This window comes from Takifugu rubripes, chromosome 8 (genome assembly GCF_901000725.2).
Source record: "Takifugu rubripes chromosome 8, fTakRub1.2, whole genome shotgun sequence".
NCBI lineage: Eukaryota > Metazoa > Chordata > Actinopteri > Tetraodontiformes > Tetraodontidae > Takifugu > Takifugu rubripes.
Window position 1 is genome coordinate 10,058,242 of NC_042292.1, and position 17,012 is coordinate 10,075,253.

A 17,012-nucleotide genomic window follows, 5' to 3' on the forward strand; every position below is an offset into this window, starting at 1 on the left:
GCCATTTTAAGTAACGTCATGAGTGCCGAGTCCCCTTACGAAGGAAACTCCCGCCATTTTAAGTAACGTCATGAGTGACGAGTCCCCTTACGAAGGAAACTCCCGCCATTTTAAGTAACCTCAAGAGTAACGAGTCCCCTTACGAAGGAAACTCCTGCCATTATAAGTAACGTCATGAGTAACGAGTCCCCTTACGAAGGAAACTCCCGCCATTATAAGTAACGTCATGAGTAACTAGTCCCCTTACGAAGTAAACTCCCGCCATTATAAGTAACGTCATGAGTGACGAGTCCCCGTCCAGTTCGGCCCCACTTTCCCCATGACAGGGGCAGGTAAATTTAGCTTATTTTCTGCTGTTCTCACCGCAGAATAGCGCTAGAACGGTGATATTTTTCTCTTCTCTCATTTGAACTGTCCCATCCAGTTTTCTGGAGGCCCACAATAAAAATCGTCTGAAACAAAAACTCTCAGTTCCAGTTGCTGAACTGGTAATGCAGTAACTTAAATTGATCGATTTATTGATATTATTTCTGTTATGGTTGGAAGGATATAGAAATGTGCAGAAAGACATTTTAATTTTAGAATTATCCTGCAGCTTCCTGTACAACAAACACAGCATTAACGTCACTGCTACAGTTTTCTCTACACAATCATAATTAGAACCAGTGTAAGCGTCTAACTACAAGATGAAGACAAAGTTGACATTATTTGTATACACATACATTTGTCTCTGTTGGAGCCTGCATTGTCCCGGGCAGGAACTGGGGCTTCTCCACAATCACACTCTTCTGCAGTTTGACTTGGACTGTCCTCTAGCATTAGATTTGACCTTTGACCCTTTGGGACTGTCAGAGGACCATCTGCAGTGTTGTTGTGTTTTGGTGCCCTCCCGTGGACAATTACTTTATCTTTGTGTCCAAGTGTGATGACCAGTTGTCTCCTGTCCCCCCACCATGTTCAAACTTAACTATGAACTTGTGGGATTTTCCTTGAGTTGGACTGTGGAATGTTCCATGTTAAGCTTCTTATCTTAATCCAGAATCAGATGTTTCAGTCATTCTTATTTTGTCCAGCTGACCATTTTTTCCCACCCAAATATGATGTTCTTTATTTTCATTTGCTGTCATACCTCATCCTATAAAAACAAAATTTTTCCTGTATTTTCTATACATTTAAAGGGTTCTAAAATAAAAATAGATTTGTATTTAAACTTCCCTTCAGTGTCTGATTGTAACAAGAAACCTTGGATTTAAGTATCCTCCAGTTTTTAATCATTTATTTTAAAAAGTTGTTAAATTCAGTTGAATCTAAGAGAGAGCGTGGAATAACAAGAAATGGTGATTGAAACTTGCAAGAAGTGTGACGGATGCTCCTCTGGTTGCGCAACTTCCCTGGATGGAGGGTAGGACAGGACGCCAGGCCAAGTTGCCCACCGGGAGAAGTGGGTTTAAGGGCTGGCAAACCTGCTTCACTCTCTCGAGGCTTCCACAGTGACACTTGGTTTCAGGCTTTCCCCTTTACCGTGTGGAACTATTATTTCCTCCTGCTTTTAACACTTCATACTGCACTTGACTTTTAACATCCCATTTGAAACGTAAATTTGGGGTCTTTGATCTAAGTTTAGCTTCTATCAGATAACTGTGACCTAATTTTTACTTCAATGATTTAACCATTATTTATTTTCAAGTTCAAATGATTTACTAAAAAATTCATTTTGGTTTTGTCATTTCATATGTGGACTCCCTTTTTTGCCGCTATCTGGGGGCTTGTAGAATTGATCAAGTTAATTTGGTAGATGAGTGAAAGTATTTGTTAAAATTCAGCCTGATTTGTCTGTATTGCTTTTTGATGCTGGAAGTTGGCTTGTGTTCCTGTTAGGAATCGTTTACCTGTAAACTAAACATAAGTAAAATAATATTGAGGTTGGGGCAGCCTTTTACCACTGCTTGGTGCCATGAATCCCTAAGACGGCTGGTTTCCATTAGGTTGACTCCCAAAGTGGGTAGAACAGTCATCTCCAGGGCCATATCCATGATGCAAAAAAGGGTTGTTGGTGACTGTTGCTCTTTCTTCCCAGTTGGCTACAGTGCATAAATGCCCCTATCAGTAACAGCACAAATACTAGGGAGGGAGTTAAGATAGTAATGGGATCGCTGATGTGTTGGTCATGACTGGGAGGTTCCATTTTGGTTTGGGTGTCCCCAGGATGGTTAGTCAGTTGGGGTAGGCAGCGCAAGCATGGAATCCATAGTGGATTTATTTGTTGGTACCATCAGTTGGACGACTGGATCAGTGTCCTGAGCACCAGTTGCTGCTGAATGCTTAGAAATATGAGATTGATTGTTCTGGACCTGCTGAAGAATTCAGCTTCAACTTATTTTTTCTTGACTTTTGGAAACTTAAACATTGGATTTCACCTGTCTGCACAAAAGTATCAAGTTGGTTAAAATCTCATGACGTAAAAGCCTACTGTGTAAACATGATAGATCTCTGCTGCAACCTGTGGAAATATAAAAACCCGTGTGACAATGAAAAGGTGTTGAGCAAGGACTTGATCATGAATAGGTGGCGTGTGATTGGAGGGCATCTGTGCACCCTCTCTTGAAGCGCTATTGTCTTACACCGTGACCTCATCTGCGGTGTAGCACTCCAGCAGCGAGCGGCGGTCCTGCTGGTCGTTGTGCGGTACCCGGCTGGAGGTAGCAGACATGGCATCAGCTGGCTGGTCACGCCGTTGTCCAGGAGGGGTGGGGTATGGCTGGGAGCTGTCCAGACCTCCAAGGTGAGTGCTGATCTGGGAAGAGCGCAGACTCCTCATGTGACTCCGAGCTTGTGCCTCATAAAACTCTGCTGAGGTTTTCCTGTACCTATGGGGACGGTTTAATTAGAACACCAGCGGTGCAGAAATGTGGTGGAGGTGTGGCCGGTGTGTGACAGTGCTGGTCATGGCTTGCTCACATTTTCAGCAGTAAAGAGGACAGAACCACAGACACAGACGAGGCAGCCATTGCAGCAGAACCCATCCAGGGCTGTAGGACCAGACCCACAGGCATGAACACACCTGTAGAGACGTTGGACACTGGATCGATCAGAATACGCAGCAAATGCTTTAGAGTCTCGGCCCATCAATACCTGCAGCGATTGGTATTCCCAGGAAGTTGTAGATGAGCGCGAACACAAAGTTGATCCGAATCCTCCGGACCGTCTTCTTTGATAGTTCAATGCTGGCAACCACGTCTAGCAGGTCATTCTGCAGACCAGTAATCAATCAATAACCAATCGCTCCGACTGGTCACTCGGATCAAATGAAGCTGTGACCTACACGGATCAACACGATGTCCGCAGCCTCAATTGCCACATCGGTGCCGGTGCCAATAGCAATGCCAACATCAGCCCGAGCGAGGGCGGGTGAGTCGTTGACCCCATCCCCAACCATGGCTACCCGAAGACCCTCCTCCTGCAGCTCCTGCACTTTAGCCACCTTGTGTGAGGGCAACACCTCTGCAAACACCTTCCTGATTCCCACCTGTTCCCAGAAATAACCTGTTCTGGTTATGTGACATCAGCTCTAAAGTCATCGTGACTCTGTGACTCGTACCTGCGCTGCAATGGCTTTGGCCGTGCGTCGATTGTCTCCAGTGATCATCACCACTTGGATGCCCATGCTGCTGAGTGTTTGGACCGCCAGTGCTGACTCCGCCTTCACTGTGTCGGCGATGGCTAACATGGCACAGAGCATACCTGCACAGGAAACACGCTTTAAGGGTGGAAGTTCACGGCGTGTCACTCACGTTTGTGTAACGTCACCATCTATGGCAACCAGGACCGCCGTCTGGCCTTTGGCCTCATGACTCGCCATTGCAGCATCCACATCGGCTTCAATGTGGTGGCCGTTCCTCCTCATCCATTCCCTGTTCCCAATCAGAACCGAGTACGATGAAGACTCGACTGAAAGATAAGTCAACATTGTTCTTCTGTGAGTTTGTTTACTTAGTGAGGCCACCCAAACTTCAAAGGGTTGATAGTTCACTGAACTAAATCAGTAGTGAACCGAGGTTTTCCAATGACACCCAGTAAACAGCAGAGGGCGCTGAGAGGACAACTGGAAACTGCTGATTAAATAATCTGTTTTTATATTTTAAAAAGAACGAAACGGATGAAAACCTTTTACATTTGATGTCACCAGCAAATACCTCAGGTTCCTGTTTTAAAGTTCACACACATACTCAACTTGATTATATTTTTTTATGGTTAGCTGTTCCTCAGCCTCCTTCAGAGAAATGTCCTCTGCTCTGGATTTAAGTGCTTTAACCTCTGACCTTTGGCAAAGTGATGCCATCTTATTTTCCATCCGGTCTTCTGTTCTTTGTCTTTAGTTGCCTCTTCTGTCCTCTGTTATGTCCTCTATTTTCTGTCCTCAGTTGTCTGTCCTGTCCTTTGTTCTGTCCTCTATGTCCTCAGAGGTCTCCTTTTTGTAGCATATTAATGTGTGGCATGTCTGAAATTGGGTACCTTCCTCTTTTCCCTGCTTCTATGTCTCTCTCCAGCTGACCTTCAGCTGTAAGGGTCATTTGGAGGTCACCTGAGACCCCTGCATCAGACTTAGGTTCTGTTTGGAGAGCTTGCACTTGATGCATCAGCCTCTAGGTTCTGTAAAAGTTATTGCAGAACAGACAGTTTGTGAAAATGATAGCAGTGCAGGTGTATCCGACCTGGAGTTGGGTGCTCTGCAGCCACACTGCTGTCATCTGTGGTGGCGCCTTGTTGAAGCAGCAGATGTTCCACGTTGGTAACCCGGCAGCTGATCCCACAGCCGGGGACCGCCTGGAAGTCCTGACAGTATCCCAGAATATCAGATCCCAGCTCCTGAGGCCACACAGACATATTACAAACATAAACCTTTGCACATGTTTGCAAATCCATCCTCACCTGTCTGCAGTGTGCGACCACAGCCAAACCCAGTGGGTGTTCGCTGCTGGCCTCGGCGGTCCCAACCAGAGCCAAGATCTTCCTGAGGGGTAAACGGGCCATTTCCCACAGCACAAGGACGCGAGTGACCTTTGGAACACCATTTGTTATTGTGCCGGTCTTGTCGAACATCACGGCCTGGATCTGGTAGAGCAGGAAACGCACAGAGTTCAGTTTCTGACCAAGCTAATGCAGCATGCTAACTGACACCCCGTCTTTAAATGATCATTTTGCTCAAAATATTTTCATGCCATGAACAGAACTGGAATCTGAGTGGAAAAAACTGGACCTTATGCGCCATTTCTAAGGGTTCTCCTCCCTTGATCAGGATGCCATTCAGAGCTCCGACCCCCGTGCCCACCATCACAGCTGTAGGGGTGGCCAGCCCCAGGGAGCAGGGGCAGGCAATGGACAGAACCGTGATGGACGCCTGGAATGCGAAGCGGACGATGACCTCAGGTCTTGAGATGTTTTGGTTGTAACCCTGCAACCAAGAAAATCTCTCATTTAAAATCTTATCAATATTGTTCTAAAGCTGACTGATGGCGTCTGAAATCTACCGGAAAATTCTGCTTCACAATGTTAAAGTCGCTGAAACCGACGACCAGCCAGGCGGCGAGCGTTAGCAGAGAAACCGAAAGGATGAAGGGAACAAAGAACCCGCCAAGTCTGTCGGCGAACTTCTGAATGGGCGCCTGGGCAGAGACGAGTTAAACGGTCATAGTTCATGTCGGATCATGTGACCCTAGTTTGTGACCCTAGTGCAACACCTTACCTTGGACATCTGAGCCTCTTCCACCAGTCGAACTATCTGCGACAGCGTGGTATCTCCGCCCACATGCGTTGCCTCCACAAGCAGACCTCCGTGAGCGTTGATGGAGCCGGCCATCACCAAACTGCCAACCTTCTTACTGACTGGCATTGGCTCACCTAATACAGGCAGAGACAGAGACAACTTCGACTTTGTTCAGAGGGTGTTTCCGAAGAAGCCACCACCTCCTCCAACCTGTGATGAAGGACTCGTCTGCCATGGAGCTTCCTTCAATCACTTTCCCATCGATGGGAAACTTCCCTCCAGGCAGAACCTTGATGATGTCGCCCCTCTGGACCAGGTCCAGAACCACCTGCTCCTCACTGGGGCACACACAGGTTCAGCCAAGTGTTGGTGACCTTGGATGTAAACCTCCAAAGTCTGAGCAGCTCTCACCTGATGATGGAGTTGTCTGGACCCAGAGTGACCACAGTGGCATCTGAAGCTTGAAGGGACATTAATTTGGCCAAGGCTTCGGAGGTCTTACTCTGACAGTGAAAACAGTCGGTATGTTTACATGACACTAAAAAAACTAAATATTGCCACAATCCAACTGTAACTGGACAACTGAAGTGCATGTCAACATGTTAGTCCCACTATATCGGAGCTCTCTCTATCTGCCTAAGACACCCAGATAATGCGATGGGAAATCGATTTGCTCCGGCATGTAGACGCCTAAATGGGAGGTGAACTAGAAACACGTTTGTGCATGCTGGCATATGACTCTGGAACAAAAACATCCAAGAAAGCCAGTTGAAGGAGAAGGCGTAAAGAGTACATTATGTAGGAGGTAAAAAAAAAAAAGGCTGCACGATTATCCATGGTCCTGTTGGTAAACATATCAGTCTGCCGCCTGACTCCGGTCTCCGTGGCCGTATTCACCCATTGAATAAAGGCACATTGCTGTCTGGTGTTGAGAAAGGGGACATGTTCCATTAAGTGGTTTGAGTCTCTACAATGCTTGTAAAACGGGACGAGGAACGACTTCCCATTCAGATCAACATCAGTGCAGAAGCCAAGTACAGATCCTGCTCAGTTGACAGCAACCACGACCTGATCCGGCCATGACAAACACAGACACAGAGACCAACCTCACATCACAAAGATCTGAAATCACCCATCAGAATCCAGCTGGTGGAGGAACGAGAGGTCAGATCAGAGTTGTTGACCTGCCGCGAAGCTCTTCTAATGCAGCTGAAAGACCTGTAAAATCTATCTGCTAAAGGTAATTTCTGAATATGTGAACTTAGAGGTGTCTTTCGGCCTGCTAATAATTGAAAGGCTTGATAACTAAACGGTCAGTCATGTTTAGACTGGCCATCACACAGAACAAGCATGATGTATCCGATTTGAATTTCTTTTACCTTAGCTATGTGTTCGAGCCATCGACCCAGAGCTATGAAGACGAAGAGCATGGGTGGAGTATCGAAGAATGTGATGGGGCTCTGGTCGGCCTGCTCGACCATGGCCACGACAAGGACCACACACGAGTAGATGTATGCAATGGAGGTAGCTAACACGATTAGCACATCCATGTTAGCAGTGCGGTGCTTGAGCGAGCGATAAGCCTGAATGTAAAAGTATCGTCCTCCAAAAATCTGCAAGAAACATTGAAGTCAATGTTGGAGTTTAAATTTCTAGGTGGTTCATTTTTAACAATATTCTAGCTATCATCATCAATGATAATCATCATTTCACACTAGGTAGTTGATGAGAATGATATGCTCAGGGTCAGTAGGGCATCAGAACACTCTGTGACCTGATAGGAACCTTGGCTCATATTATGTTGGCTCACCTGTACAGGAGTACAGAGCAGGAAGAAGGCTAGGTTGAGGAGCGAGAGGCCCGGTACCAGGTTTTGATCCTCAGGCATGGATCCCCCATGGTCGTGGTTCTGACTGTCCATCACCATCATGTAGATCATGAGACCCATGACAGGGAGGCCAAACACCAGGCTGAGGATAAATGAGTTCTTCCACCTGATGGAGGGAAGAAAACCCTGAGAGGATCATGTTTCTATGGCAACATAGCTTAGATGATGCTAGAGCTTCTTCTGGACTGCATTAGCTTAGCTAGCATAACGTGTAGCTACAAATTTAATGAATCTAAACATTCTCACAGAGGAAGGGTTTTAATCTTAAAATAGAGAGGGGGTCATCCTTTTGTACCTGGACAGGTAGCTGGTTCCACAGCAGGAGGGCCTGATGGCTAAACTATCAGCCCCTACTCTACAGTTAAAGGTTCTAGTAACCAGCAGTTGTCAAGCACTCGGAGCCTTCAGATGTTTCTACGACAACATAATGAATGACTGTCTAATGTTTGGACAGCCTGGTTCATTTAGATGGATCTTAATTTACTGACCAAATAAGAAACTTGACCAGTCCATCCTGACTGGGTGTAATTAGGGCTGCTGGGGAACACAGGTGAGCTCTATTAGTTTGGCACCAGCAACCTCACATTTGCTGTAATGACTCCAGCAAGTTACCAAGCTGTAACCCCCTGCTGTTGGCTTCACGTATCACAGTCACCAATTACTAGTCTTCACTTCCCAGCAGGTGTGTCACAGTGGGGAAAACAGCTGGAGAGCCTGTGTGGCCAGCTTGGTCTTTTTAAATAATTTTAAATTTCTATTTTGCTTTCATGGATTTCCACACGTGTGTCTATCTGGAGGTCTCTGTAGGTTCTCATTCATCCAGCACATAATAATCCATTCAGGGTCTCCTCCCAGTTGAAAGGGGATTAGGGGGTGAAACGTCTTCCAGGTTTCTGGAAGCCTTTGATCTTCTGGAAATCTTTGATTTTTGATGTCTCAATGAAACTCACTGTTGGATTTCTTCTGAGTGATCCAGGTTGTGTTTCAGGCCTGTCTTCTCCAGTTCCGCCTGGAATCCAAGGTCCTAGAATGGGAAAGGGCACAGTGATGTTCCAGGTAGATGATACAAGGGCTTGATCCTTGTCTGTGGTCAGGACCTGAATGATGGCCACGACGTCTCGCGCTCCAACAACCTCTGGGTCGTACTGGACCTGAGCTTTGTTGGTTGCCAGGCTGACAGAAGCGGCGACGACTCCGTACGTTGAGCTGAGTTTGGACTCAATTTTGTGGACGCATGACGCGCAGGTCATACCTGTAATCTGCAGGACAAGATTTAAGGGAATTTTCCCAGTTGGAATTGAAAAGGAGACATGCTGCGGACCTACCCTGAGGTCCAGTTTCCCTTCAGTCTTCGCTGCGTCCTCCATCAGTGTGGCGCGAAATCCCAAATCGTCAATGAGCTTAGCGACTTCGGCGGCGCTAATAACGTCTGGGTCGTATTTCACCTCGGCTTTTCCCGCCATCAGAGACACAAATACAGCAGCGACTCCTGCGGGCCACAGTTCTGCATCATTCAACTGCCGGGCCCCATTTGTCAGCACAGGCTTGTAACGTTCTGGGTTCAGTGGGGCTCAAGTCAACCAGACTGTGGCTGACGGCGCCGCTCACCTTGATGCCTCCGGAGGTTTCTCTCGATGGTCGCCACGCATGACGCACAGGTCATCCCCGTCACCCCGATGAAGCATTTGTGGGCCTTAACCTCGGGTCCACGGGTCGCCTGCGGCCTGACTCCATTCTCGACTGTTTTCTTTCGTGTCAGGTTTGGACTGTGAAGGCCAGAAGAACTTTCACCTTTTTGGCTTGTATTTGCAAACTCTGAGGAGAAAACCCAGTAAAATACATGTCAGCGGGGGGAAATTCTCCAGGAAATCCAGTGTCCTGACATTCCTTTGAAATGTCAGCTATGAAGAAGAAGAATCCCTTAATAATCTCACGCAGAAGATACCTGCAGGATATATAAGCACGAACACATGCAGTCATTAAGTGGGGCTCAGCTCAGCTATGCGCTGTTGGCCTTTTTCCACCCTCGAACCTTTCCCAAAGGATTATAAAAGTTGTTCAAATTGATGTTAACGTGCGTCAGTTAGCACCAACATCACCAAAATCTGCAGTTTTCGCAAGAATCTGACTAGAATGTGGTCACATGATCGCCTCAGTTAAATGGTTCCGTCATTTAATCCAAGAAGAAAGCCTCAGCCAGACGCCAATGAGAGCTCCACTCCAGCCTGAGAGCATACTTGTCTCGTTGCCACGGTAACGGGCGGTCATAGCACCGGCCAGGACAGAACGCAGGTTATGATGGAGCAGAGAAATGAGGCTGGGATGAACCGAATGTTCCCGAACGCACCGGAGAACCTATCGCAACATGTTTCGCAGGGAAAACATCAAACGTTCCTTCATTTCTTTTAGACGTGCACATTTCTGAACCTTTGATCTGAAAACCCTTGCCGACATTTTTATTATAAATAAATGCTCGCACTACCTTGCAGGGAGGCTTCAAAGCCCATCTCCTCGATGGCGGCCCGGAGCAGCTCCACCTCGGTCAGTTTGGGGTCAAAGGTGACCGTTCCAGTTCCATCGCTAACCGACACGGCGATGGCCTTGACTCCGCCCATCTGTGAGATCCTCCCCTCGATGGAGCTGCTGCAGGAGCTGCAGGTCATCCCAGCGATGTAGAGAATGACAGTCTGAGTCGTCCAATCGGACAAGACGTCCTGCCAGCAGGTCAGGTCTGCGTCAGGTAACAACCGTGTGCTGAATCCCAGATCCTGGATGTGGTCGATGACTTCCTGTTGTGTCACCAACAGGGGGCGATATGTCACCATCACCGCACGCTCCTGCAAGGACCCCCTAATGTTTGAGACCCCTGACAGAGATCCCATCCGCTCCTCGATGGTCTGGACGCAGGACTGGCAGTGCATGCCCTCGACCTTAATCCAGACCACAGACTCCACATCCAGACCTGTGTTCTGAACCTCCAGGACCAGGTCTCTCTCCGTGATAACCGAAGCATCATAGTCCACCTTGACCAAGTGTCTGGAGCAACAGCAGACGGACAAAACTCCAGCAAGACCGGAGATCCTGCTGCGGACGGACTCGGTCCAGTGCTCCGGACCGGAGCCCGGCAGCCTAAAGGTGGCTCTGGTGGAGGTGTGAGGTGGACGGTGCAGGTCGGTCTGGCTGCCGCACTCGTATGCCAGATTATCAAATCCATGTGTCGGAACCTCAGCATGATTCTGGAGACAAAAGACAAACAACTGTGAAAAACCTGGATCCTACTTCTAAAGAATCAACGCGATCGACCCAATCGTGACCCAGAAGAACCAGAGAGGCCAGTCTTTCACTTCCAGAGTCGCTCTCATTGTCTCCACTGAAGCAGGACCCCCAGACCTGGACCGGGACCCTCAGCATCAGGTTTACACATTAATTACACGTCCGGAGTGGTTTCCTGTGGTCACATGACCTGACCTGGCCTCCAAATGTGACTCTGATACAGAACCCAGAGGAAGACTGTCCCAGTCGCTAGAGGTATCAGACGGTACCTGAATGTGTGTTTGTGCTGTTCAAAGTTCAACACCGACACACCGTAGACTCCGCCCATTTGATCACGCCGCCGCATTAATGCAGGTGTTTCCTGTCCGGTGACTTTTCCAGGAAGCGGAACTTCAAACTGGACTTTGATGGCAGTCAAACATGGGAAAAGATGGATAAACTGGAGCGATCAATAAATAAATTTAGCACTGATCCAACTGATGGATCAGAGTGAAGGACTAAATTAAAAAGGCAGTAGTGTAGAAATCAGAAGTGTTTCCGTGCATTATTTATCATCACAGGTTTCTGACCAATTTATTGATCATAAATGACAGAACGGAGGGAGAGGAAGGCAATATTAGTAATCATCAAACCCATGAACATGTTCTGTACAAACACCGGTGATTTTTACTTTCTATACTATCGAGCTGAAACTGTAAAGCGTCGTTGTGAAATATTAATTAATATAGCTATTAACAGCTGAGAACTGTGGCGCTGAGGATGTGGTTCCGTCTTCATCGCCAGGGTACCAACATGGCTGGTGCCGGCTCTGAAGAAGAGAGCCCGAACCTCGCCGTGAAATCTCTCTCAGCCCAGCCCAGAACACACTTCTAATTCTAAGGTGGAGAACCGGAGCGGCGGACGGGACCGGGGCTTTACCGTAGTCCGTGCGGGACCGGGACCGGGACCGGGACCGGGGCCGGCTCTGGCGCAGGTGCAGCTGCAGTCCTTCTCGCGGGCGCAGTCCACCATGCAGATGTTCTCTCCGAGTTGTGGCCCCCACATGGACCCGCCCGGACCGGACGAACTTTTGGGAGACTTTTTTGCGGTTAACATGTCAGGAGCTCCGTCTAATCTGAACCAATCACAGCGCGAGGGCAAGAGTCCGTCGTGTGCACGCGCTCCTTCCTCTTTCTGCAGATAAGAGGCGCGTGCTCCTCATGGGCCATAACTCCCTCCGGGTCATGTGACCCGCAATCAGGTGTGTTTACTTTTCGTCTTTAGTTGTGCTAAGCTAACAGGCTGCTGTTGCACATGAACATCTGGATGAGCTTTGCCCTCCGCCTCAACAGAGCATCAGCTGTTGCTATGGTGTTGTGAAATATAGCGAACTGCATTTTATGTTATAGCTATTTTAATAAAAGTAGAGTCGTTTTGTAGATAATGCGAGGAGGATTAACTGGGGTAAAGTGGACTGGGGAAACTGCATGTGAGCGTGTTTGTGAGGACAAAACAATAATGTGTGACACCTGCTTGGGTGAGGGTTCTCAAGGCTGTGCACCTTCAGCACAATATGGGCAAATATGGGCAAACTATGGAACTAAAGAAGCGCCTCCCGCCATGTAATCATGCCTGTTTTAATGAAAGAGACAATTCTGGGGTGGAGTGAGAGTCCCCGGGACAAGGTAGAAAAGGGACTTTGATGTCTGGTCTCCTTGTGGTCTGAGTACACTTCTGAGGATGATTTTCGACGACAATGGCAACCAGCCGCAAAGGTTTCGAGGGATAAGCGGTCTAAATATTTTTTAAAGCTTGATTGTGCAGGTAACGATTCAAAGCTAAAACTACTTTCTCGCTGAAGATGCATTTTTCACCAAATGAGTTAAAGGCAAAATAGCTAATATCAGTATAAAAAAGGACAACTGCACTTCCACCTCATGTAGTTAAACAATTTGGGCTCTTAAAAGTCTATTTGGTCTGAACAAAAATGGCTGCCTCGTTTATTCTTGCAGTGACATTTGAGTACTGCCACTTTTTTAAAACATATTTTCAAGTGTCATTTTTATTCCTGTTTACGCTACAATAGAGGAGATGCTGATCATTCTGGAATCATGGTCCTTCACAGGATTTGCAAATAAAGATTCCACAGAAGAATAGACAGGATCAAATCTGTGTTTATATTTACAAAATAAACTTTGAGAAGACAAACAGTAAAAGATCCTTAAAAAAACGTTCAGCTCATCTGCATACAATCATTTTCAGAACTGAAAAAAAAAGGAAAATGAGTCTGTACAGAAGCTCTGAGGCACATTAAGATGTGACTGTCAGCTTTGATCAACCTTCCAGAATCAATCAATGATATTTTAAAACCAGGGGTCACATTTTAACTGTGAAAGATTACTGAAACAGGTTGTCCTGGACAGAATTTTGCCTTTGTCACACTGGAGACAAACAAAATTCACCTAAAATTGAACAGTTTTCCCATCTATATTCAAACAGATGATAATAAGTGGCCAAATTATTTAAAAAAAAACATGAAATCAAAATTTTTATTTAAATCTGCGTGGTTTCTCAATTTTCGGACTTTATTGAAAATAAAAATATGGAACTTTAAAAAGATCAGCCATGCCCCCTGCTGGCGCTGTCCCGGTACTACAACCTGGAATATTAAAGGGTTAAACTTCCTGCGTTTCCCTGCTTGAATACAATGAAGGAAGCGACAACAATGAGCAAAGATAAAACCCGCTGCCTCCTGTAAAGTTGTGTGACTTAGCGCTGACGATCCCAGCGCCAGATAGAAGCATCGTCACACACGGCGATCAAAATACTGCTGTCACGACTGAAGCTCGTCTGGCGGATGGCTGAGGTGCATTTAGGTAGTGTGAGCGTTGTACACCTGGAGACGGAGGAAAAAACAGGTAATCTGACCAGCTTTTTAAAGAACATGCTTGTAAAACAAAAGATCCGTTCTACTCCAAAGCTGCTACCTAAAACCGGACGAAAAAATTCAAATTAAAAAGTCGCAAATATAATCAGATGGCGTTTTGTGCGATTCAGGTCCAACTTTGAGTACTGTAGAAACCTGGTGGGTTCATTATTAATAAAAACCAGCAGCAGCAGCAACGGATTTACAACAATTCACAATGTCGGAGACGGCAACAAAAACATAGTCGCTAATGCTAACTAGCATCATGTGAAGTGAACAGGTGGACTCACTTTGCTTTGTGAGGATCTTCCACTTCCAGGTCCCACACATACAGCTTCCCCACTTGGTTCCCCAGAGCCAGCATCTGTGAAAGAAAGCAGGACCAAGATCAGAACCGGGTCCATGTTTCATAGTGCAGGCTTTGAGCAGATGCTCACCTTCTGCCAGAAGTCCATGGAAAAGCGCATGTACCAGATGTCACACTGGCTGTAGTCGAAGCGTCCCAGGATGGTCACGTTGGACTCGTTAGGTTTGATGTGGTCGACGTTGTCTTCCATTTTTCCTGGTTTCCAGCAGACGATGGCGTTCTCACAAGACTGATGAAGAGATTTTTAAATTTTGTGGCTGCGCTTTATAAATGCACTCCTGTTCGGGTCTAACGGACCAACCTTGGACAGAATCAGGTCTCCGAGCCACCGGACACAGTCCACGTAGTTTCTGTGGATGTCTCGAGTGGAGAAATCGGGGAAATGGATCTTCTGAGAGACGAAGGGCCTGAAGAGAGACGCGTCGGTGACCCTGCTGACCTGAAGGTCAACGTTTGAAGGACTCACCTGTTGGTCTTGGAGGGGTTGTACTCATAAGACCCCGTGATGGCCTTCTGCATCCTGTCCGAGTCGATCCTCCACAGCTTTAACGAGTGGTCCATACCGCACGACATGATCTTTTCACCCAGCAGGTCGAAGTCCTGCAGCAGGGATCAGAAAGGGGGTTTAAACGCGGTCCCCTGCGGAGGTGCAGCTCCGCATCTGACGGACTCACCGCACTCAGGACCTCATCGCGATGACCTTCTACTCCCCCAAAAATGGCCACCAAAGTGTCCGTCCGGATGTTCCACAGGCGGAGAGCGTGATCTGCGGAGAGTCCACCACGGCGTGAAGATCGCAGTGGAAACAATCACGACTGCATGGGTCCTAAAGCCCAGTGGGGACGCCGTCACGCGCGGCCACAGCGGGTCAAAGGTTACCTTTGCTGACAGACAGCAGCAGGTTCGGATCCCTGGGGTGAAACTTCAGCTCGTTGATGGCGTTTCCGTGACCGACGTAGTGCTGCAACCAGAGATGAGCCTCAGTTACTCGGGAGGAACTCCCAGCGGGGCCCTTCAGGGGCGCCTGCGCTCTACCTTGATGCATTGCATGGTGATGTGGTTGATGATACGAATGATGCCACGGGAGCCGGCGACGGCCAGCAGGGGGTGGCTGGTGTTGGTGTCGTACGTCCACGCACACGTGTAGAAGTTTTCATCTGCCTGAGCGCATGCGGTCAAGTTAAAACGACATCACCCAGAGGGACACGTCGGGATTTGAGCTGAATACTGGCAATGGAAGAAACACTTCAGCTCCAAACTGAACCAAACATTTCTCCATCCTGTCATTTGATCACCTTCATCGGTGATAGAACCTTTAGCTACAGTATGTTTCATCACTCTGGAGCTTCTTTAGGTGAGAGAGCCTTAAAAAAATAAACCATGTCAGCTTAAACATCACATTCCTTCCTTGATTCAATAAATCAGGTGGGCACAACTGTACTGTACAGTTAAGCGGACATGGAAAATCTTTTGATAGGATTATAAACTCAAGCGGGATTCTGGCTCCTACAACCTCAGTTTGGACTGCAATCTAACAAAAACGATCCATTTGATCGCAGCAATTGTTTCAGGATACGTCGGCGTCGACGTACGACTGAAGCAGTCGGATTTCTCCTTGAGAGTGACACTCGTACAGCGTTACCTGCACAGGAAACCACAGGTGAAACTCGTGTTTAAAGGATGACCACAAACTTCTGAAGACGTGGTGCACTGACCCTGTTGCTGCCAACCGTGGCGAAGACCAGTGGGTCTCCCTCCTTACTGTGCCAGTTGAACTGGACACCGAAGAGCGGCTGACCGTGGTCCTCCTGCAGGGACCGAGATGATGTCAGCAGGGGATACATACCCCGAGCCAGGTGGGGCGAAGAGAAGCACCGATCTACTCACCCTCAGGCTGTTGACGCACTTGAAAGAGTATCTGCACTTCTTGGACTTCCACTTGCCTTTCCCCCAGCTCTTCCTGCCAGGAACATTGGCTGTGTTTGTGGGTGTGTCGGGGCGCTCAGCATTGGTGCCGCTCTCCACGCTGACAGCATCGTCCTGCAAACACACCACCAGCCTCATTCACTATTCGTTTTTAGACTTTTTTCATGAGAGTTCCTACTTCTTGGATAGGAGGGCCAGATTTTGGAGGAGTTTGCTGCCCTGCTGAAATGTCAAAAATGAAACAGGTTGTCAAAACGTTATAGTCTTCCACTTTTTATTTCAACCAAATCATGCAATGCTTGACTTTTGCAGCCAACAGACACCGACATTGGGTAAAGTATATAATAACCCATTCTCTTAATTACAGCGAATTCACCTGTTACACGTTAGGCTACGTCATTTCCACTAATTCCAACTGCTAAAAGGATCAGTTTACATTTCCCGTGCGCAAACAATGCCAATAAATGTAAACATGTGTCGGATCATAAGCGACACTAAAGCTCATCTTGTGTCACTAGCATAATTTAAGTTGTTGCTGGACAATGCTGCTAGCTAACAGCGTTAGCTATCCGGCTACTACAACACGATACCAAAACGCTTTTTAATACAAACTTTGAACAGACACAGGTTTCGGCTGCTTACATTCTCATCGCCGGACAAATCTGGGTTACTGTTCTCGTCACTACTTAATTTCTGCTTTTTCGCAGGAATCTCTTTTCCCGCTTGAGAAGGCAATTCGGACATGCTCTTTTCCCTCATTTTGGTTAAACCCCGCCTTTTCCGGTATCGCAAAGTCCTGTGGGTAATGTAGTTTTTGCCCAGTACTCGCTTGATCGGGATAGTGAGTGCAAATATGAGGTTAGATTTTTGCGGGTTTTAACCTGGATGA

At 47.3% G+C, this 17,012-nt stretch overlaps 2 protein-coding genes across 3 annotated transcripts; both read right to left on the minus strand.

Moving 5' to 3' along the window:
* Positions 1 to 44: 44 nt before the first annotated feature.
* Positions 45 to 12,106, minus strand: atp7b (ATPase copper transporting beta). Of its 2 annotated transcripts, none has more exons than XM_011606494.2 (21): positions 11,844 to 12,104; positions 10,135 to 10,888; positions 9,261 to 9,467; positions 8,978 to 9,141; positions 8,750 to 8,911; positions 8,603 to 8,676; positions 7,575 to 7,758; positions 7,144 to 7,377; positions 6,176 to 6,267; positions 5,975 to 6,102; positions 5,744 to 5,898; positions 5,529 to 5,663; positions 5,258 to 5,452; positions 4,930 to 5,112; positions 4,713 to 4,866; positions 3,808 to 3,948; positions 3,599 to 3,741; positions 3,323 to 3,526; positions 3,133 to 3,250; positions 2,959 to 3,061; positions 45 to 2,867 (listed from the first exon to the last, which is right to left on the minus strand). In XM_011606494.2, the coding sequence occupies exons 1-21, from the start codon at positions 12,018 to 12,020 to the stop codon at positions 2,618 to 2,620; spliced, it is 3,957 nt and encodes a 1,318-aa protein (XP_011604796.2). In that variant the 5' UTR covers positions 12,021 to 12,104; the 3' UTR covers positions 45 to 2,617. The 2 variants fall into 2 exon arrangements, with proteins under 2 accessions (XP_011604796.2, XP_029696156.1); XM_029840296.1 differs by having other exon boundaries at positions 2,695 to 2,867; positions 2,959 to 3,029; positions 11,844 to 12,106.
* Positions 12,107 to 13,058: 952 nt separating this feature from the next.
* eed (embryonic ectoderm development) lies at positions 13,059 to 16,921 on the minus strand. Its single transcript, XM_003966714.3, has 12 exons — positions 16,766 to 16,921; positions 16,085 to 16,237; positions 15,913 to 16,005; positions 15,774 to 15,839; positions 15,233 to 15,358; positions 15,077 to 15,158; positions 14,872 to 14,963; positions 14,664 to 14,797; positions 14,499 to 14,604; positions 14,268 to 14,426; positions 14,121 to 14,194; positions 13,059 to 13,800 (listed from the first exon to the last, which is right to left on the minus strand). Exons 1-12 carry the CDS (start codon positions 16,880 to 16,882, stop codon positions 13,674 to 13,676), a joined length of 1,329 nt encoding a protein of 442 aa, XP_003966763.2. The 5' UTR covers positions 16,883 to 16,921; the 3' UTR covers positions 13,059 to 13,673.
* Between the last annotated feature and the right edge of the window lie 91 nt (positions 16,922 to 17,012).

What these genes read in the sequence shown, in the direction of transcription:
- eed (XM_003966714.3), bottom strand. Translation starts at nt 16,882, where the DNA reads ATGAGGGAAAAGAGCATGTCCGAATTGCCTTCTCAAGCGGGAAAAGAG. An exon ending in ATTTGTCCGGCGATGAGAAT is followed by an intron (nt 16,238 to 16,765) that starts GTAAGCAGCCGA and finishes GTGTGTTTGCAG; the next exon opens with GACGATGCTGTCAGCGTGGA. An exon ending in GAAGATCCTCACAAAGCAAA is followed by an intron (nt 13,801 to 14,120) that starts GTGAGTCCACCT and finishes CTCCGTCTCCAG; the next exon opens with GTGTACAACGCTCACACTAC.
- atp7b (XM_011606494.2), bottom strand. Translation starts at nt 12,020, where the DNA reads ATGTTAACCGCAAAAAAGTCTCCCAAAAGTTCGTCCGGTCCGGGCGGG. An exon ending in TGCAGAGCACCCAACTCCAG is followed by an intron (nt 3,949 to 4,712) that starts GTCGGATACACC and finishes CTTATCTTTCAG; the next exon opens with TCGAGTCTTCATCGTACTCG. An exon ending in CGGACATCGTGTTGATCCGT is followed by an intron (nt 3,251 to 3,322) that starts GTAGGTCACAGC and finishes ACTGGTCTGCAG; the next exon opens with AATGACCTGCTAGACGTGGT.